This window comes from Canis lupus, chromosome 25 (assembly GCF_003254725.2).
Source record: "Canis lupus dingo isolate Sandy chromosome 25, ASM325472v2, whole genome shotgun sequence".
Classification (NCBI taxonomy): domain Eukaryota; kingdom Metazoa; phylum Chordata; class Mammalia; order Carnivora; family Canidae; genus Canis; species Canis lupus.
Genome location: NC_064267.1, coordinates 42379792 through 42407201, shown reverse-complemented (window position 1 = coordinate 42407201; position 27410 = coordinate 42379792). Strand labels below are relative to the sequence as shown.

At 41.2% G+C, this 27410-nt stretch overlaps 1 protein-coding gene across 9 annotated transcripts in view; it reads right to left on the bottom strand.

Moving 5' to 3' along the window:
- Positions 1 to 27410, bottom strand: part of FBXO36 (F-box protein 36) — a 106700-nt gene that overhangs the window by 19045 nt on the left and 60245 nt on the right. For 3 of the 9 annotated variants that reach the window (XM_035717954.2, XM_035717951.2, XM_035717957.2), the window contains 2 exons: positions 7943 to 7984; positions 7304 to 7476 (listed from right to left, as the gene is read on the bottom strand). In XM_035717954.2, coding sequence (XP_035573847.1) covers positions 7304 to 7476; positions 7943 to 7984 — 215 coding nt within the window. The other 6 variants (XM_035717953.2, XM_035717961.2, XR_004816664.2 and 3 more) reach the window with 5 other exon arrangements.

Below are 27410 nucleotides of genomic sequence, written 5' to 3'. Positions count from 1 at the left end.
TACAGAGAGAGCAGGGAACCACATATTTACGGACAGTGAATACGGTGATTAAGTCATTCATGTTCACAGAATTTAAGGCCAGGGAAAATGTTCCTTCTCTTCTGATCCGTCATTTAGATGAATTTAAGGATCGGAAGTGCCAAGACATCTATCTGCCCTCCATCCAGTCATGCAGACATCTCTTCACAACTTATATCTGCCAAGCATGGAAAATACTAGAGAAGACAGATTCACAATTAAATAATCACAATAGGCCCTGTGCTGATGTTGGAATGATACTAACAAGGCCAAACTTGAGTTGAATTCAGACAAAACCTTGTACCAACTACAATGCTGACCATCCGGGCAACCTGGGTGGCTCAGGGGTTGAGGGTCTGCCTTTGGCCCAGGGCGTGATCCTGGGGTCCCGGGATCGAGTCCCGCGTCGGGCTCCCTGCATGGAGCCTGCTTCTCCCTCCGCCTGTGTCTCTGCCTCTCTCTCTCTCTCTCTCTGTGTGTCATGAATAAATAAATAAAATCTTAAAAAAAATAAAAAACAACAACAATGCTCCAGAGCAAGTTCTAGGATGTTCTAACCTTCCAGATCATAGAAACCAAACTGAAGGGAACTGGATCCAGCCATGCGCTCATAGGGCATAGTCTTATCATCCCCGATGGTCCCCTGAGCATCCAGCCCTGGCCAGCGAGAGGTCAGGAGAGCAATTGCCTTCACCCCTTAACCTGTGGGCTTAGACATGGTACAATTAGCACCACACCAAAGGGTTGATGCCCCAAAAGTTTCAGAGAACATAGTAGGTGGGGAAGCCCAACTGCTTCCCTTATCTCTGGGAGGCAGGCCTGAGTGATTACCAAGCATCCCCTCATCCTCCCCCACCACCACACACACACACACACACACACACACACACACAGATGTTCAAAGATGCTGGTGCTTGCTCCTGCCCTGGACACAGTCCTGCCCTGCCTGTCACCACCACCATCTCTACCGGTCTCTCATAAGCTGCACCCCGCCCTCAGTACCCGGATCGGAACCCACCCCAGCATTCCACAGCTGTCTGAAGGGGAACCATGTGTGCCCCCGATTCCTGTCCTCTGACCATGGGCCACGATTTCAGTTCATTCTGTCACCCACTCCCCACCCTGCCCGCAGGCCCAGGCAGCCAGGCATTCCCAGGAGCACCACCCAGGGGCCTGGCCCGGGCTCTGCCCTCCTTGTTCCCCTTCATCCTAGCTTCCTTCTGGGGATGGGGGAAACATGTAAGCATGACCTCTATTTCAGGACACCATTACTTCCAGCTTTGAGCAGAAGGCAGCCAGGATTTCTTACTTTTATGCTTCCCTATACTTTTATGCTACTCTAAAAGTACTCTAATAAGGGAAAGGAAGGAATTCCAGGTAGAAATGAATAATATAACAAAGCATAATCACTTAAGATCCTTTCTGCATGTATATCAAAGTCAAAAGTATTACACGTTCACATAATGGTCACTGTGACACAACAACACTGGAATCTTCTGCTATTGACAGCCCCCTGGACATGCTGACATCAGCGCAGTCATTTACTATCTTATCCCATCTTCAACGGTCCTTCAAGATCTAATTTCTCTACTCACATCACAACACACTCTATATATAAGCAACAAGGGAAACTCTTAGAAAATGTCTTAATATTGAAAAATGAAAAGGATCGGCGGATCCTCCTTTCGAAGATGTGAACTCTAACACGAGGGTAGATGACTACCCCGTCACCGGCACCATACGTGTCAAGACATCAGTGTACCTCTTGTAATGAAGACTATGGAAGCAAACTATTGAGATTTGGAGGCAAAGAAAAGGATTCTCAAAAGAGAGCTGAAATGTCCACCACCGTAACTTCATTTGGGACTCATATTTTAGACTGGAAATATTTGCAGTATGTTTTATATCATAAAGTGCTCTACAGAATGCCCCCATCTAGGATGCCCGAGCCCTGGGGCTCTTTGCTTGGTAGATGCCAGGGGAAGAAACACGAGGTATTGCATCCGGACTATGGGTCCAGCTGCTTCGCTCATCGTGGATTTAGCTCCCCCTGGCGGTGGTGCATGAACTTAACACACCTGGTGCTATCTGCAAGTTGAAAGGGATCCTAGGGTTGATCTGGTTAAGACTTCTCCTTTCACAAATGGGGACATTAAGGCTCTGAGAGAATAAGGGTGCTGTCCAAGGCTCCTAGTAGGGAGTGGCTGGTCGAAGAGCGGAACCCAGCTCTCTGTCTCGTCTGATGTAAACACTTCACGATGCCTGTACACAGTGAAGATAGGAAAACACCCCACCCCACTCCACCCCACTCCACCCCACCCCTAATCTTCCAGACTTTGAGAATCTCTTGAAACCTTTTCTCTGTACCATTTTAATATCAAATTCTTGGGCTGGATTCAGAATTGGGTTCCTGTAAACACAGGCAAACACATCAAGGGCACAGATGCTGGGTGCACCTCAGACCTTGCCAACCCCCTACCAGGGTGTGGGCCTGGCATCTCTATTTTCACCTGCTCCCCAGGTGCTTTGCCTACTTGGCCAGACTTGGGAATCACGCTCAGAGGGAGTTTGTAGCTGATCCTGAGTCACAACCAAGATGACTATATTTATACACCAGTCACCATCGTCCTACCCTGTCTGAGCTTCAGCCTTTAATCTAGCTGCAGAGGTTCTTTGTGTCTACTCTGCTGTGGTTTGCAGAAAAAGGTGTGCATTAGGCCTGGTGCCCCCTAGGTCAAGCCAGCAGGCCCCCAGGTAGGTTCCTTCCTGGCAGCATTGCCTGACAGGAGCTTGTAGCAATCCCAGGGCTAGCCCTCAGGATGACTTTCCAGAATACCATGACATAGGATTCACCTTTCAGAGATGTCCTCATATTAGCCAAGCTCCTGGAGGATGCCTCTTTGTTATTCACCATGAGAAATACAACCAGGCTCTCGGGTGCTCATCCATGGGGGCTCTGTGGTTGGATCAGCATGGAATCAGAGCAAGAGCAGATAGCGGGAGTTAAGAGAGGTGGGTTTGAAGCAGGGCATTTCTAGGAAAGGGAACAGCATAAGCAAATGCCAAAGGCTAGATAGGCCAAAGAGATCCTACCTGGAACACAAGAGATGGCCAGAAGAAAAGCCAGCAGAGAATCCTGGACGCAAAGATGGATCAAGAAGAGGAAGGCCTGAAACAGGCCATTTAGATGTGACAATGAAGGGGTTACTGTGAACGAGGCCAGGGATATTAGGGATATTTCTGAGGCATGGACAGAGGGAGAAAGGGAGGTGAGATAGGCTGACAGTAGACTAGTGGCTTCGGAATTCAGGATGTCACAAGACCAGTGAAATTTTTGGAAATCACACAAAACAAAAATTAAGAACCAAAATAAGGTTACTGGGTTTTTAATTTTTCCAAGTAAGGATAATTTGTTACAATGATTATTTCATAAAAGAAGGGACATTTTAACTCTCTCCAAAATAGAGGGAAAGTTTTGTTGCCTAACCTCCAACAAACAATGACCATTTAGGCTGGCTCAGTCGGTGAAGCATGAGACCCTTAACTTCAGGGTTTTGAGTTCAAGCCCCACATTGGCCATGGAGCCCACTATTAAAAAAAAGTCATTTCAATGGAAAAAATTTGGCTTGATAACAAACTCTTTGTATCTCAGTTAGTTACTGTCCTCATTTCATCATAGATTATAAAATCTCACTCTGATGATCCTAGTTTGTTGAGGGTGAACTGCCTTGTAAACTGTTTTACATTGTTTTGTTATTTTCCCAAGGAGGAAAGGAAAGAGACAGGCTACAAACAGTCAAGAGTTTTTGAGTTTTGAAGGGTAAGCCTGATTTGAAAAAATTAATGTACTGAGAGGAAAAAACAATTGAAAGAAAGATTTAAAAATAGGAACTAAGTGCAATGTAGTATCCCAGACTGGCTCTTGAAACAGCAAAAGGACATTAGTGGAAAAACTGATGAAATATGAATAAAGTCTGTGGCTTAGTTAATAGTATTATATCAGTATTAATTGCTTAGTTTTGATAAATGTCCCGTTATGTGAGATGTCAGTGTTGGGGGAAGCTGGTGAAGGGTATTCACAAACTGTATTATCTTTGCAACACTTGCAAATCTAAAATTATTTATAAACGAAAAGGTTTTTAAGGGCACCTGGGTAGCTCAGTCAGTTAAGAGTGTAACTCTTGATCTCAGTTCAGGTCTTTTTTTTTTTTTTAATTAAAGATTTTATTTATTTATTCATGAGAGACACAGAGAGAGAGGCAGAGACAGACATAGGCAGAAGGAGAAGTAGGCTCCCTGAGGGGAGCCTGATGTGGGACTCGATCCCAAGACCCCAGGACCATGACCTGAGCCAAAGACAGATGCTCATCACTTATCCACCCAGGCGACCCTTAGCTCAGGTCTTGATCTCAGAGTCATGAGATCAGCTGTGTTCAGCTCCACACTGGGTGTGGAGACTACTTTAAAAAAAAAAAGAAAGAAAGAGAGAGAGAGAGAGAGAGAGAGAGAAGAAAGAAAGAAAGAAAGAAAGAAAGAAAGAAAGAAAGAAAGAAAGAAAGAAAAGGAAAAGAAAAGAAAGGTTTTTAAAAATAACAACACCACAGAAGAGAAAGGAGATGAGTGGCAGGCTAATGTCCCTCAGGTCGAACCTTGGAGCCAGGGGCAGGTGATGCTAGCCTCCCAGAGGAAAGGACACCTCCCTTCCTGAGGTCAGAAGAAAGGGTTGGACATAGACACAAATAATTTCCTAATACCTTTGTCTGCAGAAATTTGAAATGGAAGCTTTTTTTCCTTTCAATAGTAAGGTAGTAAAATGGCAGGACAAAACAGGTAACTAAAAATAATTTATAGATGTAGGTGAAAAGTAAGTAAATGGTAGGTGGATAAAATGTAGACTGCAGACAGAAATGAGTGGCTACCATTACATGGAGAGGAAAAGGCAGCAGCCCTGGACCATTCTCCAGCTTCAAAAAATTCTGCTCTGCAAGGATACTGAGAGCTGAAATCAGCAATCTAGAAAAGCCTTACTTTAGAACAGCAGGTAAATTACGGAGGATATTTCCAAGACTGCACTGAAATAATGGCAGGATGCTAAGAGGGAGAGTCATCAAGAGTGGAAGTGAGCAAAACCTGGAGAGAAGGCAGGTGCTTAGCGTGAGGAATAAATTGCACAAGACACTGCAGTCGCCGCCATCCTGTCAAATCCTTCCACTTCATTTCAGGAACAAGCAAGCGCAGGCCCTAGCAGAAGATTTCAACAGACCCCCGCTAGTATATTTATGTATTTAAAATTCTTTTTCATTGAAAGTATGAACAATCAACTTCTTATCAGTAGCAAATCTTAACTTTAATACATTTTTTAACAGCAAAAAAATATACAGTGCTTACTCATAGTACTTGTCTGTGGCTCTCCATTTTTAGGAGGAAAACAGTGAAAATACGTGCTTTTATCCCCAAAGGCAACACATGAAGTAATATAGATTGTGTGATTTAAAATTAATATATATGAAGAAATATTATGGCATTATTGTGAAAAAAAATAGTGGCCTTTTAGATCACAATATTATGATTTAGGGGTACCTGGCTGGCTCAGTCAGTAGAGCATGCAACTCTTGATCTCAGGGTGTGGAGCTTACTTAAAATAAATAAATAAATAAACAAACAAACAAACAAATAAATAAAATAAAAATGCATGGTGGTGCTTGGGTGGCTCAGTCAGTTAATCACCTGCTTTCAGCTCAGGTCATGATCTCGGGGCCCTGGGATAGAGTCCTGCATCAGGTCCCTACTCAGCGGGAAGTCTGCTTCTCCCTCTCCCTCTCCCTCTCCTTCTGTTCATTCTCTCTCGCTCGCTCAAATAAATAATTTTTTTAAAAAAAGAAAAATAATAATCCTTTTTTAAAAAATGGGTGAGTATTGTCTTTTTTTTCAAAGGTTTATTTATTTTTAGAGAGAGATCTTGAGCATGCAGGGGGAGGGGCAGATGCAGAGGGAGAGAGAGAAACTCAAGCCAACTTTGTATTGAGCACAGAGTCCAACTCAGGGCTTGATCTCACAACCCTGAGATTATGACCTGAGCCAAAACCAAGAGTCAGATGCTTAGTTGACTGTGCACCCAGGAGCCCTCTGAATACTGTCTTAAAAAAAAATTATGATTTAAATCATCTTGGGAAATGTTGCATGCTCTTTTATAAACAGACATTCCCCCCAGTATATTACAACTAAATACCGGGTTAGGTTTCTTCCATTTCAAACTCCAACTCTGATTAATTTAAGCCAAAAAAGGACTTAATGGAAGGACAGTATGTGTGTTTAGGAATAGCTGACAGGGCAGGAACCAAGGCACCTTCCAGGTTCCAGGGAGAGGAACCAACAATGAGTACATCAAGGCCCTGACATTGGGTGAAACCAGCACCAGGTGTGCCTTCCGATTTGGTCATTCTGCTGAGAATTCAAAGTAGCGAGAGAGAGTCCTTTTGGTCAGTTTGGGGCATGGAGGAGAACAGGGCATTATGATGAACAATTCCCCCAAACCACCCACATTGTGAATAAATAATTCTGCAAAGGGCTGATATGGCAAGAAAGGAAGACGGATAGAAAACTCACTACTTGCCATCTTCTTTCATGAGGCTATACCTCTGCCTGAACTGTTGCCTGGACTTGGAATGCTCCTTGGCCTGAAACGCCTCTAGTCTTCCAGACCACCGTGAATTCTTATTTTCCCCTTGAAACCCAGATAAAGTGGCCCATTCTGAGAAGCCTTTGAGGAAGAGGAAATCACAATCTTTGTACCTCATACACACATCCTTTATTGAATTGTTCACATTATATTGTGACAATCTGTATCTGTTTGGGTTCTCTCCTATTAGACTGTAAATTTCTTGAGGACAGGAATAATGTCTTTTCATCTCTGCTGCCTCTGTGCCTAAAACAGTACTCATGATAAAGTAAGTGTTCAGCAAATGCTTGCTGAAATGAATGCAAACAATAAACCACTATGTTTAGGAAAGAAAGAGAGAAAGAAAGAACGGAAGGAAGGAAGGAAGGAAAGGAGGAAGGGAGGAAGGAAAGAAGAAGGAAGGGAGGAAGGAAGGAAGGAAAGAAGGAAGGGAGGGAGGAAAGAAAGAAAAGAAAGAAAGAAGAAGAAGAAAGAAAGAAAGAAAGAAAGAAAGAAAGAAAGAAAGAAAGAGAGAAAGAAAAGAAAGGAAGAAAGAAGGAAAGACAGACAAGACTTTGAGGAAGCTAAAGGAAAAATCTACGTAAACACAAAATAATTATCTGTTACCTTTGCAAATCTGCGTGATGTTTGAGAAAGCCTGGCAATATCTTCAAGATCCAGATAAGAAATGATACTCAGGAGCAAATTGTCTGAGAGCCGTTCAAGGAAGTCAAATTTACCTTCACATAAATTGAAGACATAGTCTAATATTCTTGCACCAAATATTAAGGCAATTTGAACTGTAATTCAAAGAAACCAACAAACCAACAAGGTTATCATGTGCGGTCAAGTAAAAACTATGATCTTTATCAGTAAAATGTGCTTTAGGGCATTCTTCCCAGGGGAGTGATGTTGGATTATGCCGAGTCATTCTCACCTTCACCAAGCGGCCTTTAGGACCAGTGACAAGCATCTGTGAGACGTCGCTTTCCTAGTGCTGTCCCTGCCATGAGATCGGAACCTTTGAGGGACGCTCACTGTTTAACAGTGATGAACTACATCCCCTTGATCTCATCAGCACCAAATTCCAGTCCAGACAACTGACTTAACGAGCCTTAGCACCATCCTCACCGCCATCCCCAAACGGGCAAGGATGCTGGTCCATGTGGGTTTTCAACTACCCTCCCTCTTCCCAAATTGGTCTGAAATATATTAATATCTCTTAGTTTTAGTTGATTTTTGTTCTCTTGTTGTTATATACTGTACCTCCACCAAATTTCCTTTTTTCTTCTCTGCCTTCTTTCATCTCTATCTTTACATAATGGGAAAAAAATAGAGGAAAAGAAGAAAATAAGAGGATATTTCATGAAAACTGTGTTACCTTTTGCCTAATATTTTGTATACTTTTTCAGTTATTTCCAAATAAGGAAATAGTTCATAAAGAATCAACCCATATAATGGTCTGTCTAAACATGTTCAATGCAAGAAAGCAATAGCTTATTGCTTTTTTAACCCATTTCCCCGAAAAAAAACAAGAATGGCTAATAAATAGGAAAACACATTTGGAAGAATATTCAAATTTTAACAGTGGTGAAATCTGGTTGGTAAATTTCATTTTGTTCCTTTTGTTTATCTGCATTTTCTCATTTTTCTACAATAAACCTGTATTACCAGTATAATTTTTTTAAAGGAGGGAAGGAAGGAAAGGAGGAAGGAAGGGAAGGAAGGGAAGGAAGGAAGGAAGAAAGGAAGGAAGGAAGGAAGGAAGGAAGGAAGGAAGGAAGGAAGGGAAGGAAGGAAAGGAAGAAGGAAGGAAGGAAGGAGAGAAGGAGAGAGGGAGGTAGGGAGGAAAGGAAGACCGATACCTCTTTATACAAGAGAGGAAGACAGCGTGATGATATAATAAGCATGTGGAGGCCAATGATCCCAAAGCTGGGGACTTTCTTGGTTTCTCGAAGCTCATTTTTTTCTCTTCTGACTCTGAAAGCACCACTATAACTAGCCTTTCTGGACACCTGTTCTTACAAAAGAGAGAGTTTTCTACAGGGACTAAATACCCAAGATTTGGGGACACCTTCCCTCCTCACTGTAGAACTTTCTCTCTGGAGTAAGTGGGATGGAGTTGTCAGGAACACTGGGCTCCCTGTAGAAATCAGCAGAACTGTGATTCTACTGGTTGATGGGTATCTGATTTCAGAATGGATGTGAAGACCATGTTTATATAAAAGCTCTAATTGTGCAACTTAGAAGAGCCAGGTATATAAGATTTCTCTCCAAAACTGGTTAGTCCAGCATTCTAAAGGCATTAAGCATTTTTGTGGCTTCTGAATTCCAAGTGCTTCCAATTCAAAGCACTTCTAAAGTCCAAGGGCTTTCCAGAGTTGGAAAAATATGCCAGTCAAAAGTTCAACTCTAAAGGATAGATATGGTGTGGAGAGCTCCTGGCCCACCAGCAGAAAAGCAGAGAAAGCAATACTTACTTATTGGGGGAAGAAAAAAAAGCCCTTAGTATAATAAAACATCCCTTAATATGATTGGAGATGTCTGTCCATTTTTAAAGGCCAGGAAAACATGCTCAATGCATACTTGGATATACTTTACGAAGTCTCTACCAGTTAAGTCCTTAAAATTATAAAAAGCCATATATACTTAGGGATATAATGTGATGGTTTCAAACTGTATGAGTATTGGAATGTTTAGAAAAATGTTTTTGCTTTTTTGTATCTTTTTTAACATAACCAACATTTATTTCTTTTGAAATAAGAAAAAATAAAGTTAAAACAAAACCCATTTCGAAAAATAAAACCACTGCCTTCATTTTGGACTATACGGCAACCAGTCTTCAAGATGGCTCTGCAGATTCTCTTCTCTGGGATTTATATTTCTGCATTTCCATCCCACACTGAATTAGGGCTGATCTATGTAACCAGAGGATATCGCATGAATGATATTCCAAGTCTTGGTCATAAAAGACAGTGGGGATTTTGCCTTGCTGCTGCCTCTTGGATCACTCACTCTGGGAGAAGCCAACTGCCATGCGCTAACAATGCTCAGCAGCACTCTGGAGAGGTCCATGGGGAAAATTGAAACTTCCTGCCTGCAGCCGCCACTTACTTGTCAGCCACGTCTATGAGTCAACATGGAATTGGAGCCTCAAACCCCAGTCAAGCCTCCAGATGACCGAGGTTCCATGCAACACTATATGTGACCCAACAACCAAGCTAGGCTACTCCCAAATTCCTGACCCACAGAAACTGTTTGAATTAATAAGCATTTATTATTGTTTCCAGCCATTAAGTAATAAGGGTAACTTGTTACACAACAGTAGACAATAAGGATTTGAGTACCTCCAAGTGTTGTGGTGCTATAATGGAAACCCAAGATATAGGAGTATCTTTGAAATTGGAAAGTGTATGGAAAATTTGAATGAGTTTGAGGAAGGTGTTCAGGGCAAGGCTGAAGAGCTTTCGATAAATAGTATAATAAATAAATAGCTGTTGGGATGCCTGGGTGGCTCAGAAGGTTGAGCATCTATCTTTGGCTCAGATGGTGATCCCGGTCCTGGGAATGAATCCTGCATTAGGCTCCTGACAGGGAGCCTGCTTCTCCCTCTGCCTATGTCTCTGCCTCTCCCTCTGTGTGTCTCATGAATAAATAAATAAAATCTTTAAAATAAATAAATAGCTGTTAGTAGAAACTTGATGGACTCTGAGGAGGCTTTACAGGTAAGGGCTAAAAGGAAAGTGAAGAAAATATTATTACAAACCAGAGGATGGGAGAGCTTTGTTGTGGCGGAAACATTATTGCCTACTGAGATATGCGAAGTAAGAAATAGACTTAAGGGGGTATGATTCGGCTACACAGATTTCCAAGCAAGGTGTTGAACATGCTATCTGATGTCTTCTTGCTGCTTAAAGTATAATGTGAGAGCAAAGAGAGAAGCTAAAGGAGGTTTCCTAAAAAGCTGCCAGGATCTAGTGGTTTTGAATATTCTTGCCTCCTCAGATGACAAAACAATGCTAAAATTAAGAAATGACTCTGCGGCGGCACTTGGGGGGCTCAGTGGTTGAGTGTCATCCTTTGACTCCAGTTGTGATCCCGAGGTCCTGGGATCAAGTCTCACACCAGGCTCATGGCAGGGAGCCTGCTTCTCCCTCTGCCTAGGTCTCTGCCTTTCTCTGTGTCTCTCATGAATAAATAAATAAAATCTTAAAAAAAAAGAAAAAGGAATGGCTCCTAGGTACAGATCAAATCAGAACAATCTCAGGAGAACATGGTATGAAGATGAAGCTGAGGGAGTGACTGAGAAATGCTTTGTTAAGAATCATTCAGTGAAATTTTAGAGTTTCAAGAAAGCCAAAGGAGTCAAGAGCAGAAACTAAGTTAAGGAAGGGCTTATCTCAAAAAGTTGTGTGAGTGTGGCTTTGCTTCATGGAGTGAACCCCAATAAAAATAAGAGACGACAGATGAAGTTTTCGAAGAGAATTCCATGAGAAACACCACCTGGCAGCTTGAACTGAAAGGGTCAGAGGCAGTGCAAAAGGAAAAAAGACTTGAGACACTGAAACACCTACAAGCAGGAAGTAGGCTGAGAAAACTACATTTTCAAAGATGGGTTACCTTTTGTGGACCAGGAAGATGACTGACAACGGAACAAAGAGTCCAGGAGGTAATTCCAATGAAGAATTCCTGCCAGATCTTGAGCTCTCATCACGAACTGACAGCCCAGGGACACCTGGGTGGCTCAGTGGTTAAGTGTCTGCCTTCGTTCAGGTCATGATCCCCGGGGTCCTGGGATCGAGTACCGCATCAGGCTCCCCATGGGGAGTCTGCTTCTCCCTCTGCCTACGTAAAGACGTAGGCCTCTCTCTGTGTGTCTCTCATGAATAAATAAATAAAATCTCAAAAAAAAAAAAAAAAGACCTGATAACCCATGCCCTAATGGATTTGAGAATTTCTATGGACCAGTATATAGAGTGGTTGTCTCATGCCTTTCCCACTATTACATGTCAGGTGGAGAGGGACAGAAAACTCCTCTAATTCACAGGCTTCAGATCTAGAGGAGCTATCTCAGAGGAGCTACACTTGAGGCATTTTACCTGAAGGGCCCCATCCACCTATGGGCTTGATATATGTGATGAGATTCTGAACAACTAAGGATATACTGCAAGAAAAAAGAAATTTGCATAGAAAGGAGGAAGAGAATTCCAGAAGCAACGATGAAGACAGAAATGGCAGTAAACACGGGCAAATCTAGACAAGTACTACTGTATAAAACATGTTCGAAATAACCAACTGGCAGAGTTGTCAAACAAGGCAAAGCCAAATCAAAACGCCACTCAACAATTACAATATAAGGTAGAGGCTTAGAATGTAAAGATTCTAAGGCCCTTGATATTCAAGAGGCACAGAGAAATACTGATAAATATTAGCTTTTCATAAGTCAAGTTCAACTAAACGTGTTAAAATGTTAAGGGACAGCATCAAGGAACAGAGGGAGGAAGGAAGAGAAAGAGAAAGGAAGAAAAAATGTATAAGGATAACTCCCAAAATAGTTGCTCTGTAATCAGTTGATTAGTTCACAGCTGAATGAAATAGAAAACTCATTTTAAGGTGACAACAAATAGAGGTTTATTTTTCCCTCACGCAGTTAAGAGTCTGGAGATGGACAGCAAAGGCTGGGGCAGGTGGCACCTGGGTGGCTCAGTTGGTTAAGCCTCTGCCTTTGGTCATGACAGGGGAGTCCTGGGATAGAGCCCCACATTGGGATCTCTGTTCAAGGGGGAGCCTGCTTCTCCCTCTCCCTCTGCCACTCCCCCCAGCTTGTTCTCTCTCTAAATAAATAAATTTTAAAAATCTTTTTTAAAAATAAAAAAAAAATTTAAACAAGGCTGGTGCAGGAGCCCCATTATGTCATTAATGTCTATGGGTCCTTTTATCTTTCTGTTCCACATTCTTAGGATGTGGCTGTCACTCTCAGGGTCACTCTAAGATTGTCTTTATGCCCTAGGCATCGTAATCATGGCCCAGCAAGTAAAAGAGGTAAGGCAAGTAAGAAAAATGTGCATGGAAGCTGGGGATGCCTGATTGGCTCAGTCAGTAGAGCATGAGACTCTTGATCTCTGGATTGTGAGTTCAAGCTCCACTTTGGGCATAGAGCTAACTTTTAAAAATAAATAATTAATCAATTAATTACAAAATATATATTTTTAAAATGTGCATGAAAGCTAAGTCTGCACCTTCTGTGAAGCTCTATGAAACAACTTCAGCTCACAACTTACTGAGCAAAATGGGATCCCATGGCCATGTCTTCATGGTATGGAGGGAAATGTAGGCTTTTGTCTAATGGGGGAAAAAATGGAGTAAAGAAAACAAAACAGAAAGGAGAAAACTGAAATGAAACGAAAAAGCAAAGAGCAGGATAAAACGAAGCACAAAACAGGATGATGAAAATTAATAGGTGTATTAGTAATCACAATTCATGTAAATGAACTAATCATTCCAGTTTTTTTTTTTAAGACTTTATGTATTTATTCATGAGAGAGAGAGACAGAGACATAGGCAGAGGGAGAAGCAGGCTCCTTGTGGGGAGCCTGGTGCAGGACTCAATCCCAGGACCCTGGAATCTGGACCTGAACCAAAGGCAGATGCACAACCGCTGAGCCACCCAGGCATCCCTAATCATTCCAGTTAAAAGACTGGAATAACACATGCAAGCACACACACATAATTCTGGCTATACTATTTATAAGAGACATACTTAAAAATAAATGATAAGGAAAAGTAAAACTAATAGAATGGGAAAATATGGACCAATTCAAACCAAAAGAAAGCTGATAGAGTTCTATTACCAGACAAAACATAGGTTAGTAAATCTCTCCACTGGAGGTAAGGAGGAACCACTAAGGAATAATTCCCCAGGCTGATTTAATACTTCTGAACTAGTATACCCCTGGGGTACGGGGAGGGGCAGTCAGTTATGCATCAGGCTCTTGGTTTTGGCTCAGGTCACAATCTCAGGGTCTGAGATCAAGCCCCTTGTGGGGGTCCAAGAGCAGCTAAAGTTTCTCCCTGTCCTTCTGCCCCTCCCTGCAAACTCTCTCTCTCAAATAAATAAATAAATCTTAAAAAAAATAAAAATAAAAACCTCGTATACTCCTAACAAAACGCACAGAACAAACACTGATAGAATTATGAAGAAAAAATTATAACCCTCCACTGTAGTGGGAAATTTTATAACCCTTCTATCAATACTTGATGCATCACACAGAAATGAAATTATAAAATATTTGAGTAACTGTATTAAAAAGAGTTATTCAGGATCCCTGGGTGGCGCAGCGGTTTCGCGCCTGCCTTTGGCCCAGGGCGCGATCCTGGAGACCCGGGATCGAATCCCATGTCCGGCTCCCGGTGCATGGAGCCTGCTTCTCCCTCTGCCTGTGTCTCTGCCTCTCTCTCTCTCTCTCTCTCTGGGACTATCATAAATAAATAAAAAATTTTTAAAAATTAAAAAAATAAAATAAAATAAAATAAAATAAAATAAAATAAAATAAAAAGAGTTATTATAGACAAAGATCAAATATTAGTGAGCTATGGATCCAAATTAAAGGGGGATGCCTGGGTGGCTCAGCAGTTTGGTGCCTGCCTTCGGCCCAGGGTGTGGTCCTAGAGGCCCGGGATCGAGTCCCGCATCGGGCTCCCTGCATGGAGCCTGCTTCTCCTGCTGCCTCTCTCTCTCTCATTGTGTCTCTCATGAATAAATAAATAAAATATTTTCTTAAAAAATTGGTTACCTCCCTAAATTAGAAGAAAATATAAAGAAAAGAGCAAATATTAATAAGATAGAAAAGAAACAATGGAGGTGATCAGGAAACCAAAAGATTGATTTTTTAAAAAATTAATAAAATAGATAAACTGCCAAGAATAAACAAGAAAAAAAAAAGCACAAAAGCATAATTCAGTCCTATCAGGAATAAAAAAAAAAAAAAAAAAGACGAATATACTACAATAATTGAGAAAAATTATTATACTAACTAACTTAAAATCAGACCTATTAGACAACCCTTCAGAAGCACATAAGTTATCAGTACTGACTCAAGAAGAAAAGGAAAATCTGAGAGACTGTAACAGTAAATAAATTGAACCCACTGATTGGATTAAAAAGGAAAACCTCAAGAAAAGCTTCAGATCTACACTGCTTTACAGGTGAACCTTAAACTCTCAGAGAACAGACAATCCATATCTCATATAATTTGTTCCAAATAATAGAAACAGAAGGAAATCCCCAACTCAAATTACGAGGTTGCTCAAACTCGCAATGATGGGAGGCAAAAGAAAGTTGCATATGAAAAATCACTTAGGAACATACGTGGCACAAAGTCTAAATAAAATGTTAGGAAGTTGAATCTATCAACATACCAAAAGTATAGATAAATTGTGACCAGTAGAGTTAATCCCAGGATAATCCAAGGATGGAGTAACTTTGGAAGACTATTTAATATAGTTCACCATATTAACAAATAAGGAAAAAAAATGATCATCTCAAAAATATAGGAAAATTATTTCATATAATTCTAATACCTACTTATGAATAAAAAGTGTTAGAAAATAAATTTAAAAGGGAACTTTTTAAACCTGATATAGGCTAGTTACCAGAAGCCTAATAGTAGTAGCAATAATAATAACAATAACAAGGTGCCTGACTGTCTCGATCAGTATGTATGACTCGGGGTCTCAGGATTGTGAGTTCAGGCCCCACGTTGGGTGCAGAGCTTATTTAAATAATAATGATAATAGTAACAGTAACATGAATTTGTACAGTATCCAATGTTTGCCAGGCATAGCTCTAAGATATATGTACATACATACACATGCACATATAGTACACATGTATCATACATATAATCATTTCATCCTCACAGTAACTCTGTGAGATGAGTACTATTATGATTTCCCTCTTAAAGAAAGAAAGATGAGAAATAGAGGGGAAGTGGCTTGTCCACGGTCACACAGTGAGAAAGGTCACATAGTGAGAACAAAGATTGAACCAAGCAGTGTGCTCCACTGTGCATCTCCTGACCATGATGTTATATGGCCTTTCATGTCAGGCATGATTAGAATGCCCACTCTCATCACCGTTTCTATTCAGCATTGTTCTAGAGGTCAAGTATAAGTAAATAAAAGGTATAAAAATGCATTGGAGTTAGAAAGCAAGGACAAACTATCAATATTGCAGATGATCTAAATAACACACAAAAGTCAAGAAATCCCACTGAAAAATGATCAGCATCACTTCTCTACATACCAGCAACAATTAATTCAAAGCGATGATTTTAACATGCTTTTGTCTTTTGGCCCAGTAATCTCACAAACATACATTGTCTAAATATGAAATGACCCATGCACAAGGTTATTCATTTTGGCATTATTTATATTATCACAAAATTGGAAAGAACCCAAATTTTCATCACTGGGATTGTGGTGCGTTCCCACAAATACTATGCAGCTGTGAGAAAAAAAAAGGAGGAGGAAGAGAGGATGGGGAGGGGGAAAGAGTAGGGGAAGTAGAGGAAGAAAAAGAGGAGGAAGATCCCTAAAGGCAAAGTGATCTCCAGGCTGTCTGGTGGAAAAGTAAGGTGTTAAACAGTAGGGATGGAATGCTATATATATGAATTTGTTTATATCAGCAGAGAATCACTGAAAGGGTACCTAACAAATACAAGTGTGTCTTTTTTTTAAGATTTTATTTATTCGCGAGAGACACAGAGAGAGAGAGGTAGAGACACAGACAGAGGGAGAAGCAGACTCCCCATGGGGAGCCCAATGCGGGACTCGATCCCAGGACCCTGGGATCATGACCTGAGCCAAAAGCAGATGCTCAACCACTGAGCCACCCAGGTGCCCCAACAAGTGGTTAACCTAGGGCAAGAGAAGGAGAGGGTGGAACAGACAGAGATAAAACCAAGCCTCTGTACATTGTTTTATAGTTTTGACTTTGCAAACACATGCATGCAAGTTTTCTATCATCTTAAGATAGAATTTTAATCTTTATAACTTAGAATTAGGGGCACCTGGATAGCTCAGTTAAATATCCAACTCATGATTTTGGCTCAGGTCATGATCTCAGGGTTGTGAGATCGAGCCCTGATTTGGGCTCTGCATTTGACGTTGAGCCTGCTTGGGATTCTTTCTCTCACCCTCTGTCCTTCCCTTACCACCTCCTTTAAAAAAATTTTAAAAAGGGCAACCTGGGTGGTTCAGTGCTTTAATGCCACCTTCAGCCCTGGGTGTGATTCTGGAGACCTGGGATCGAGTCATACATCGGGCTCCCTGCATGGAGCCTGCTTCTTTCTCCCTCTGCCTGTCTCTCTCTCTCTGTGTCTCTCAGGAATAAATAAATAAAGTCTTTAAAAAAAATTTGTTTTAAAAAGGTAGTATATCCTCATGAAATCAGAGTAGGGAAAGATCTCTCAAACAAAACCCAAGTATATAAGCCATATATTAAAAGATTGACAAATCTGAACTACATTAATTATAAACTTCTATATAGGAAAAACATATAAACAAGGTGAAAAGTTAAACCAAAAATTTAGTGAAATCTCTATAGCACATTTAACTAAAAAGTTGATACTCAAAATATGCATATTAAAAAATCTCTACAATCAGGGCAGCCCTGGGGGCTCAGCGGTTTGGCACCGCCTTCGGCCCAGGGCCTGATCCTGGAGACGCGGGATTGAGTCCCACGTCGGGCTCCCTGCATGGAGCCTGCTTCTCCCTCTGCCTGTGTCTCTGCCTCTCTCTCTCTCTCTCTCTCTCTCTGTGTGTGTGTGTGTCTCATAAATAAATAAATAAATAAATAAATAAATAAATAAATAAATAAATAAATAAATAAATCTTTAAAATAAAAAAAATAATAATAGAATACCATTAGCCACTGAAATGAATGAACTACATAATCAACATGAATCTCAAAAACATTGTTAAATAATAAAGCACAGTTAGAGGGATGCCTAGGTAGCTCAGCAGTTGAGCTTCTGCCTTTGGCTCAGGGGGTGATCCCAGGGTCCTGGGACGGAGTCCCACGTCAGGCTCCCTGGGAGCCTGCTTCTCCCTCTGTCTGTGTCTCTGCCTCTCTCTCTGTGTCTCTCATGAATAAATAAATAAAATATTTCTTAAAAATAAAAAATAAAAATAAAGCAAAGTTGGAAATAATATATTAGAACACCATTTATGTAAAATTTTAAACATACAAAAATAGTATATATTATGTATGTATTTATAACTATGTAAAATAGTATGCCCTTGGAAATAATATTAACTTTAGCACAGTTAGTTGAAGGGAATGGAGGGAAAATAGGAGAGGGGTAGAAATATGACTATGTATGTAACATTTTTATGTTTTTAAAAGATATTTAATAAATATGGTATTCACTGCAGCAGCATGTATAATGAACCCGGGATGATGAAGTGGAGATTAATATGTCCCTGAGATAGGATGACAACAAAATTAAAACCATTTGGAGTATCTGATTCTTCGATCACATGTTATCACCTAGAAATCAAGAAAAAGTAACCAAAAAATCCCCAACTACCTGGAAATTAAACAAAATGTTTCTAAGTAGTCTATGGGTTGAAGAAGAAATCAAAATAGAACTCAGGAAATATTTTAAACTGAAGGAGAATCAAGAAACAACTTATCAAAACCTGCAAAGCTACACTTAAAGAAAATTTAGGGGAAAAATAGCTGAAAATGATTATTTAAGCCTCTATCTCAAGAACCTAAGAAAAGAACAACAAATAAGAACCTAAAGGAAATAGTAGGAAGGAAATAATACAGGTAAGAACAGAAATCAATAAAAATTAAAAAACAACAAATAAATAAATAAAAATAGAGAAAATTAACAGAGCTAAAAGATCTAAGAAAAAACTAATAAAATGAGAGACACCTGGGTGCCTCAGTGGTGGAGCATCTGCCTTTGGCTCAGGGCATGATCCCACAGTACCTGGATCAAATCTTGCATTGGGCTCCCTGAGGGGAGCCTGCCACTCCCTCTGCCTATGTCTCTGCCTCTCTCTGTATCTCTCATGAATAAATAAACAAAATCTTAAAATAATAATAATAATAATAAAATAAACCTCTAGCAAGGGATCATGAAAAAAAAGGGAGAAAGCACAAATTACCATTCAATGAAGGAAAAAGAGAACAGCACTACAGACACTACAGACATCAAAAGAAGAGGATATTGTGAGCAAGGTACACCAACATATTTGATAATTTGGATAAAATGAAGTAAAGTGACAAATGTTAACATCTTTTGTTAGTGGTGTTTGGTATAATATTATCTTCTTTTTTGTGCACTTAGGATATTTCTGAATTTTAAAGCTTTTAAAAAGCAAGGTATAAAAAAAAAAAAGCAAGGTATAGAACACAATGTATAAGATTCTTCTTTTTGTGTTAACATATTCTGTATATATGCATAGACCATTCCTTGAAGGATATACAAGAAAACTGTTAATGATGGTTGTGGTAGGAACTGGGGACATGGGGCCAAAGGGAAACTTACATTTATTCTAAAACCTCTTGAAACTGATTTAATTTTTGTATTACTATGTGTATATATTCATTTTTTTAATCTCAGAAAATTAGTTTATAAAAAAAAAACAATAAAATACAAGAAGAGTCTTGCTGAGATCTGCCTTCCCTGCTCTGTAGCCTAGAGCCAGGCTCCCATGCTTCCTCAAAGTGCTTCTGCCTCCAACACTCTCCCACAACACCTCTACCCACAGGGCCCTACTCTAGGTCGGCAGAAACTTAGAAATCCAGCCTGAAGTCAAGGAGCAACTAATTTGAGAGGGCAAAGAGAAGGAGGGCAGTACACTAAGAGGTGCTGGGTAGGCCTGAGAAAATAAAGTCCCAGGTCAAAGGCTGAGATTCAGGCTAAGTGATGAAGGGACCCAGAGAAAATGGATCATGGATCCAGGGCATAGGGCTGGTGCAGGTTTGGGAATAAGATAAGGACAATTGTTTCCCACTCTCTTATTTCAGGGATACCAATATTCCTAAGATCTAGACCTCAGGCCAATATCTTAGGATTATTAGTACTGATTAGTATTATCAACTTTCCATTTAGTCCCCCATTTCAAACATGCAGTCCATGTTTGAATATTCCTCATAAATCATCTAAATGTCCAAGAGAATTTCAATTCTTTGACATCTAAACTCTATCACCCATATTTCCCTTTACAGGCAGTAGCAGAAATAAAAAAACTTCTGTCATTTGGTTCAGAAGATATGGTTGTCTGGTTTTATCACAGGGATTTTTGTGGATTGGCCTAAATACTTAACCACCACTATAACTCATTCGAAGATCAAAGTAACCAACTTTAGAGTGGACATAAGTTGGAAAACAACTTATTTTTAGGTTGGATTCAACCTCAACTCCTGAATCAGCACTTTCAATTGAGTTTTAGATAGGCACATTTTTGCCTTAAATTGAATTTTAACAAATATTTCCAACAGCTAATTTCTTTTTTTTTTTTTTAAGATTTTATTTATTTATTCATGAGAGACACAGGCAGAGGGAGAAGCAGGCTCCATGCAGGGAGCCCGAAGTGGGACTCAATCCCAGGTCTCCAGGATCACGCCCTGGGCCGAAGGCAGGTGCTAAAACACTGAGCCACCCAGCGATCTCACCAATAGCTAATTTCCTGGTCATTCCTATTTCTGTAACTTTGGGGGAAAAAAATCCAAAGATGTTTCTTCAGATTTGTAAAGGTCTCAGAGGAAAAAAAATTCAAACTTCACAGACAAGTGGACAAAGAATACAAACAGGCAAATTACAGAAAGGATATAAATGGTAATTAAACATGACAGGATGCTCAACTTACTAGTTATCAGGAAAATGCTAATTAAATATGACACTATTTTCACCGTCTAACTGGAAAATATGAAAAAGAATAGTAATATCTAATTAGTGATGGCAAAGGTGCAAGAAAACCATATCCTGTTGGATGGAGTCTAATTAATACAGCAGTTTTTTGGAGGGCAGTTTGTAAGGACAGTGAAGTAATTGGCATTTTATGTAAAGTTTGGGTTACTCAAAGTTAAAATACGGTGACATGAAAATATTAATGAAATCTCATTTTATGAATAAATGTTGAAATAATGTAAATTGACCAATTTCAAATTCTTTCAAAACTAGCATAATTATGAAGGTCGAATAAATTATAGATGGCATTTGTGCTGTATCCCATGGCAGTGATACTCAAACTAGCTAACAGAAGTACCATCGCTGGTCAAGTTAGCCCTGAACTACAGATTCAATAATAAAACAAAATGCTTAAAATAAAATACGCCATTAAAATGAATAGTGTTGGGATCCCTGGGTGGCGCAGCGGTTTGGCGCCTGCCTTTGGCCCGGGGCGCGATCCTGGAGACCCGGGATCGAATCCCACGTCGGGCTCCCTGCATGGAGCCTGCTTCTCCCTCTGCCTATGTCTCTGCCTCTCTGTCTCTCTCTCTGTGTGACTATCATGAATAAATAAATAAAATCTTTAAAAAAAAAAAAAAAAAAAAAAAAAAAAAAAAAAAAAATAAAATGAATAGTGTACATTTCTTTGGTCCTAGTAATTCCATGACGAGGAATCTGTGTTATTAGTATTTTCACATAAGTGTACAAGGATAAATATGCCCCAGAATGTGCCCAAAAGCTTTTGAAAATGCCCATCAACTGAGGATTGTATGTTTCTACAACTAAACACCACCCAGTCTTGGAAAAGAAAGAGGTACTTCTTTATCTATGCTAACAGAAAAATGTTCGCAAGATAGTAAGTGCAAAAGCAAATTAAGGAATTAAAGATTCTGTTTCTGTAAACAAACACAATCCCAAACAGAATTTAAACACAAAAGAAGCTATTTGTAGTGGTTATCTCTGGGGAATGGAGTTTGGGGGAAGAGAGAAGGAATTTTCACTTAAAAATTTTTTATTGAAAAAAAATTTTTTTTTATTGGGCAGCCCTGGTGGTGCAGCGGTTTAGCGCCGCCTTCAGCCCAGGGCCTGATCCTAGAGACTCGGGATCGAGTCCCACATCAGGCTCCCTGCATGGAGCCTGCTTCTCCCTCTGCCCGTGTCTCTGCCCCCTCTCTCTCTCTCTCTCTCTCTCTCTCTCTCTCTCTCTCTCTCTGTCTCTCATGAATAAATAAATAAAATCTTAAAAAAAAATTTTTTTAATGGGGGGGTTAGGTGGCTCAGTTGGTTAAGCTTCTGCCTTTGGCTCAAGTCATGATCCCTGGGGTCCTGGGATCAAGCCCACATCAGGCTCTGCTCAGCAGAGGGCCTGAGTCTCCCTCTCCCTCTGCTTGCCACTCTGCCTACTTGTCTTTCTCTCTGTCAAATAAATAAAATCTCCAAAACAAATTGTTTTAATTCTTTTTTTAATAGCAACTTGTTATTTGTTGGGTAAATTCTAAGCTCTTCATTCAACTTCATTCAACTACTCCTCATAAGGACCCTATAAGCAAAATGCTGTTATTATTCCCATTATCTGCAGTTGAGGAAACTGATCCAAAGACACTATATTAGAGGCGCCCGGCTGGCTTAGCCGGTGGAGCATGCAGCGGCTCCTGATCTTGGGCTTGTGAGTTCAAGCCCATGTGGAGTGTAGAGATTACTTTAAAAAATTTATTTATTAAATAAATAATTTATTTTTTAAATCTTTTTAATCTTTTTAAAAAACAAAATTTATTTAAAAAAAAGACTAAATCATTTGCCCAAGGTCACATACGTAGTGCAATTGAAGCCAAGATTTGAATTGAAATAATCTGTATTAAGCAACACTCAAATGCCTGCTAATAGTTTTCTATGTATGTAAGTATGAATGACTTTTTAAATAAACATATGCATTTTGTCTTTTAAAAATGCAAATCTAGTGCCCTGGCTGGCTCAATCAGTGGAGCCCCTGACTCTTGATCTCCACGTTGTGACTCTCAGCCCCATACTCTCCGAGTAGAGAGATTACTTTACAAAATAAAAAAAAATAATATGCAAATCTGGGGGGGGAATACAGCAATGTTTTTGATTTTGCAATTTAGATCGTGACACATATCACTGTGGTAGGCAGAAAAATGCCTCTGCCAAAGATGCCTCATATCCTAATCTCCAGAAGCTACATATATGACTTTATATTATGTTGGCTTTTGCAGGTGTGATGAATGATCTTGAGATTGGGAGATCACTGGATTAACTGGGTGGGCCCAATGTAATTACAAGGGTCCTCAGGAAGGAAAGGCAAGAGAAGTAGAGTCAGAGAAGGAGATGTGCCCACTGAAGCAGTATCAGAGCAAGAAAGATTGGACAGGCCATCATGGGCTTTGAAGATGGAGGAAGAGGCCAGAAGCCAAGGAATGCAGGCACCTCTAAAGCTGGAAGCTCCGCTAGAGCCTTCAAACAGAATGTAGTCCTACCAACACCTTGAATTTAGCCAGACAAGACTTCTGAATCCAGAAATATAAAATAACAAATTGTCATTATTTAAGCTACTACATTTGTAGTAGTTTGTTACAGGAGCAATAGGAAACTACTACAATCTTTTTTTTTTTTTTTAAGATTTAGGGGATCCCTGGGTGGCTCAGCGGTTTGCCGCCTGCCTTCGGCCCAGGGCGGGGTCCTGGAATCCCAGGATTGAGTCCCACATTGGGCTCCCTGCATGGAGCCTGCTTCTCCCTCTGCCTCTCTCTTGCTCTCTTTCTCTCTCTCTCTCTGTCTCTCTCATAAATAAATAAATAAAATATTTAAAAAAAGATTTTATTTGAGAGAGAGCACAGCTAGAGAGATAGAGAGTGTGCACACACAAGTGGTAGGGATGGGGCAGGACAGAGAGAGAGGGAGAAGCAGACTCCCCGCTGAGGAGGGAACCCAATGCAGGGCTTGATCCCAGGACCCTGGACCCAGGACCTGAGCCGAAGGCAGATGCCTAACCGACTGGGCCACCCAGGTGCCCCACCACTACAATCACGAATTACTTATTTAGTAATGATACACTCTGTTTACAAGATTACAGGAATTCCTCTATGGAAAGTATGTATTTTGCTATGAGCTGAACTATGTCTTCCCAACCTCCCCCAAATCCATATGCTGAAGTCCTAGACCCCATAACCTCAGTGTGTGACCACACTGGGAAAAGGACCTTTCGTTTTTTCTTTCTTTCTTTCTTTCTTTCTTTCTTTCTTTCTTCTTTCTTTCTTTCTTTCTTTCTTTCTTCTTTCCTTCCTTCCTTCCTTCCTTCCTTCCTTCCTTCCTTCCTTCCTTCCTTCCTTCTTCCTTTCCTTTCTTTCTTTCTTTCTTTCTTTCTTTCTTTCTTTCTTTCTTTCTTTCTTCCTTCCTTCTTTCCTTTTCTTTCTTTCTTTCTTTCTTTCTTTCTTTCTTTCTTTCTTTCTTTCTTTCTTTCTTTTCTTTCTTTCTTTCAGCTCCATGCCCAATGTGTGCCTTGAACTCATGATCCTGAGATCAAGAGTTGCTCTACCAACTGAGGCAGCCAGTCGCCCTCCAGGAGAAAGGGCCTTTAACAGGGTGATTAGGTAAAATTGGTCATATGAGCAGGCTCTAATCCAATCTGACTGGTATTCTTAAAAGAAGAGGAAATTTGGACACACAGAGAGACATCAGAGGTGTGCACATGCACACACAGAGGACAGGCCCTGTGAAGACACAGTGGGGTGGCCATCCACAAGCCAAGGAGAGAGGTCTCCGAAGTAACCAACCTTGCCAGCACCTGGGTCCTGAACTAGCCTTCAGAACTGTGAGAAGATGCTTTCCTGGAATTTTAGTCATCCAGTGTGTAGTATTTTGTCATGGCAGCCCGAGCACACTCGTGCAGATTTATACGAAGTATTTCCCTAGTGCTACTTATAACTACCCAAGTATAAAAATACTAGTAAATTCTAAAATTTACTCCTTGTGCTCTCACATGAATTTAGAGTCGCAAAAATATAGTTTGAGCACAGTGATTTTATTTATGTTATTTAAGCAATGTTCCTTTGTCAGAAAATGTATTTTCATTCATTTTAACAAAGATATACAAAGATATACTAAGTGCCTACCATGTACCTGACCTTGAATATGGAATAATTAATAAGATGTGGTCTCTTAGCTTGCAAAAACCATTTTTAAAAGTATCAGTCTAGGGATGCCTGGGTGGCTCAGCGGTTGAGTGTCTGCCTTCAGCCCAGGACGTGATGCTGGAGTCCTGGGATCAAGTCCCACATTGGGCTCCCTGCATGGAGCCTGCTTCTCCCTCTGCCTGTGTCTCTGCCTCTCTCTCTCTCTCTATGTCTATCATGAATAAATAAATAAATCTTTAAAAAATAAAAAAGTGAACAAATAACATAGACTATATTGTGTGGTGATAGATGTTATGGGAAATCCAGTCTTCCAGGGTAAGGAGGGAGGTGGTGATTTTTTATACGGCGGTCAGGGAAACACCCTCTAATAGGGCAGTCTCGGCAGAGACCTGAATGAAGAACAAATCATTGGGGCTCCTGGGAAAATATATTCTTAACAAAGGGAATAGCAAGTGCAAAGGCCTTGAGGTGGAAGCATGCTTGGTCTGTGCAAAAGAAATACCAGGGAGGCCAGTATGCCTGAAGCAGAGTGGGCAAGAGGGGAGCGACTGAAGATCACTACGAGACTTGGATTTTTACCCTATATGAGGCAGGATGCCATTGAAGGGCTTGAAGCAGAGAAGTAATGTGACCTGATATGTTTTGAAGGACTGATTCTGACTTCTGTGATGAGAACACGCTATTGTGGGGCAAGGGTAGGAAAAGCAAGACCAGTTAGAAGGCTAATAATTCAACAGTCTGGGACAGAGGTGGTTGCTGGTTGGACCAGAGTTGGAAATGGTGAGAAGCGTTCCGTATTAGTTATCTACTGTTGCGTTGTAACAAATGATTCCCAGTTTTACTGGCTTTAAACAACAAACATTCAGTATCTCACAGTTTCTCGGGTTCAGGAATGTGGGAATGGGTGGTTCTGGCTCAGGATCTGTCTCTCCTGAGGTCTAGTCAGGACGTTGTGTGGGTCTGCATCAACTGAGGCCTTGACAGTGGCTCTAGGGTCCACATCCAAGAAAGCTCATGCATATGGCGGCTGACGGAAGGCCTCAGTTCCTCATCACATGGGCCTCTCCCCAGGACTGTCTCGAGACACAGCAGCAGGCTTCCCCCAGAGCAAGTGATGAGAGGAAGGGGGAAAGGAGAAAAGTCAGACGTTGTAGCGTCATGTATAACCCAACCTCAGAAGTGATACACCATCCTTTCTGCCAGATTGTATTTGTCACACACACTGACCCGGGGAGGGGTTACACAAGAGTCGGGATGTCGGGAGGCGGGCATCTTGAGGAACCAAGATGGTTCGGAGGCTGCGAACCACAGTTCAGATTCTGGTTTTGTTGCTGGATTACATCTAGCATGTGAAAGAAAGAAAGGAACCAAGGATAACTGTAGGATTTGGAGCCTTTTTTTATTTTATTTTATTGCAGGAGGGAAGATCAGGAGCTATTTTTGAACATGTTACATTTGAGAGCCTATTAGAAATAACTCAAGTGGAGATGTCAAGGGAGCAGCCAGATAAATATCTGAGTGTGGAGTTTCTGGGGAGACGGGCTGGCTGGAGATATCAATTTGGGACTTGTAAGTGCATGGTGCCATTTAAAGCCTGAGCCCGGATCCAGTCCCCTAGACAAGAGAACAGGCACAAGAGCTAACCCCTGGCCCCCGAACGTTTAGATTTGGAGACAAGAGGAGGAGCCAGCAAAGCTAGAAGGCGGGAAGGGACCAGTGAGGCAGGAAGAGAAGCAAGAGCGAGGTGCTCCAGAAGCCAAGGGAAGGAAACATCCCCTCCCACCTTAGTGCTGCTGAGAGGTCAAGGAAACAAGAAGAATACGGTTCCAGTCCTCTGCCAGGCCTGCCACCAAGGGTGACCCAGACTCTAGGGACCTATTGCCAGCACGTACCATCTTAGTAAGAGAGGTCATTCGGATGAGAAAAGCTTTGGGGGGATCTTGGGAATATGCTAAGGAGGGAATGGGAAAAATCAAACCCAAACATCAATACTTAACAACAGCAAATAATGATGGCGAGATGGCGAACTGACTGTGTATTGTGTGTGAGGCTCTAAATGCTGTTCATGCGTCAGGTCAGCGAATGCCCAGGCGGCCACATGGAATAGCTCTTTTACCTCAGCTACGAGGAGGAAGTGGGCTCACAGAGGGAGTCAGGGTCAGCCCGTGGCCACACAGCTGGGTGGAGGCAGCAGAGCTTCAAACCCTGGCCACTGACCCCTGAGCCCCTCTCTGTGCCCCACGCACACCTCTTCTGCTGCAGAGAGGCCTTCTGAGGGATTCCTTAAGGACTAAGGGGACGAAGGGGGCCAAACAACATTGTTGTCTGGAGTATTCTCCTCTGCTGGGGCCCTCGATGCTATAGGAATTCTCAAAGTGAAACACAGGAGCCTTTGAGCTCACCAGGTGATTAATTCAGTAACTCGGTGCTACTCTGGGGCAAGGGGCCACCAGACAGTCCTGACACTGCAGCCGTCAGACTGCAGTTCTACAGGTCCCACTATATTGCCTGTTTTCCCAGGATCAGGAACCCCACAAGTCTTATCCCAAAGCCACTGCTGGCCCACCCCCACCCCTATATCCTAGCAGGGGGCGCCGGTGTGGGGGTGTCTGGGGC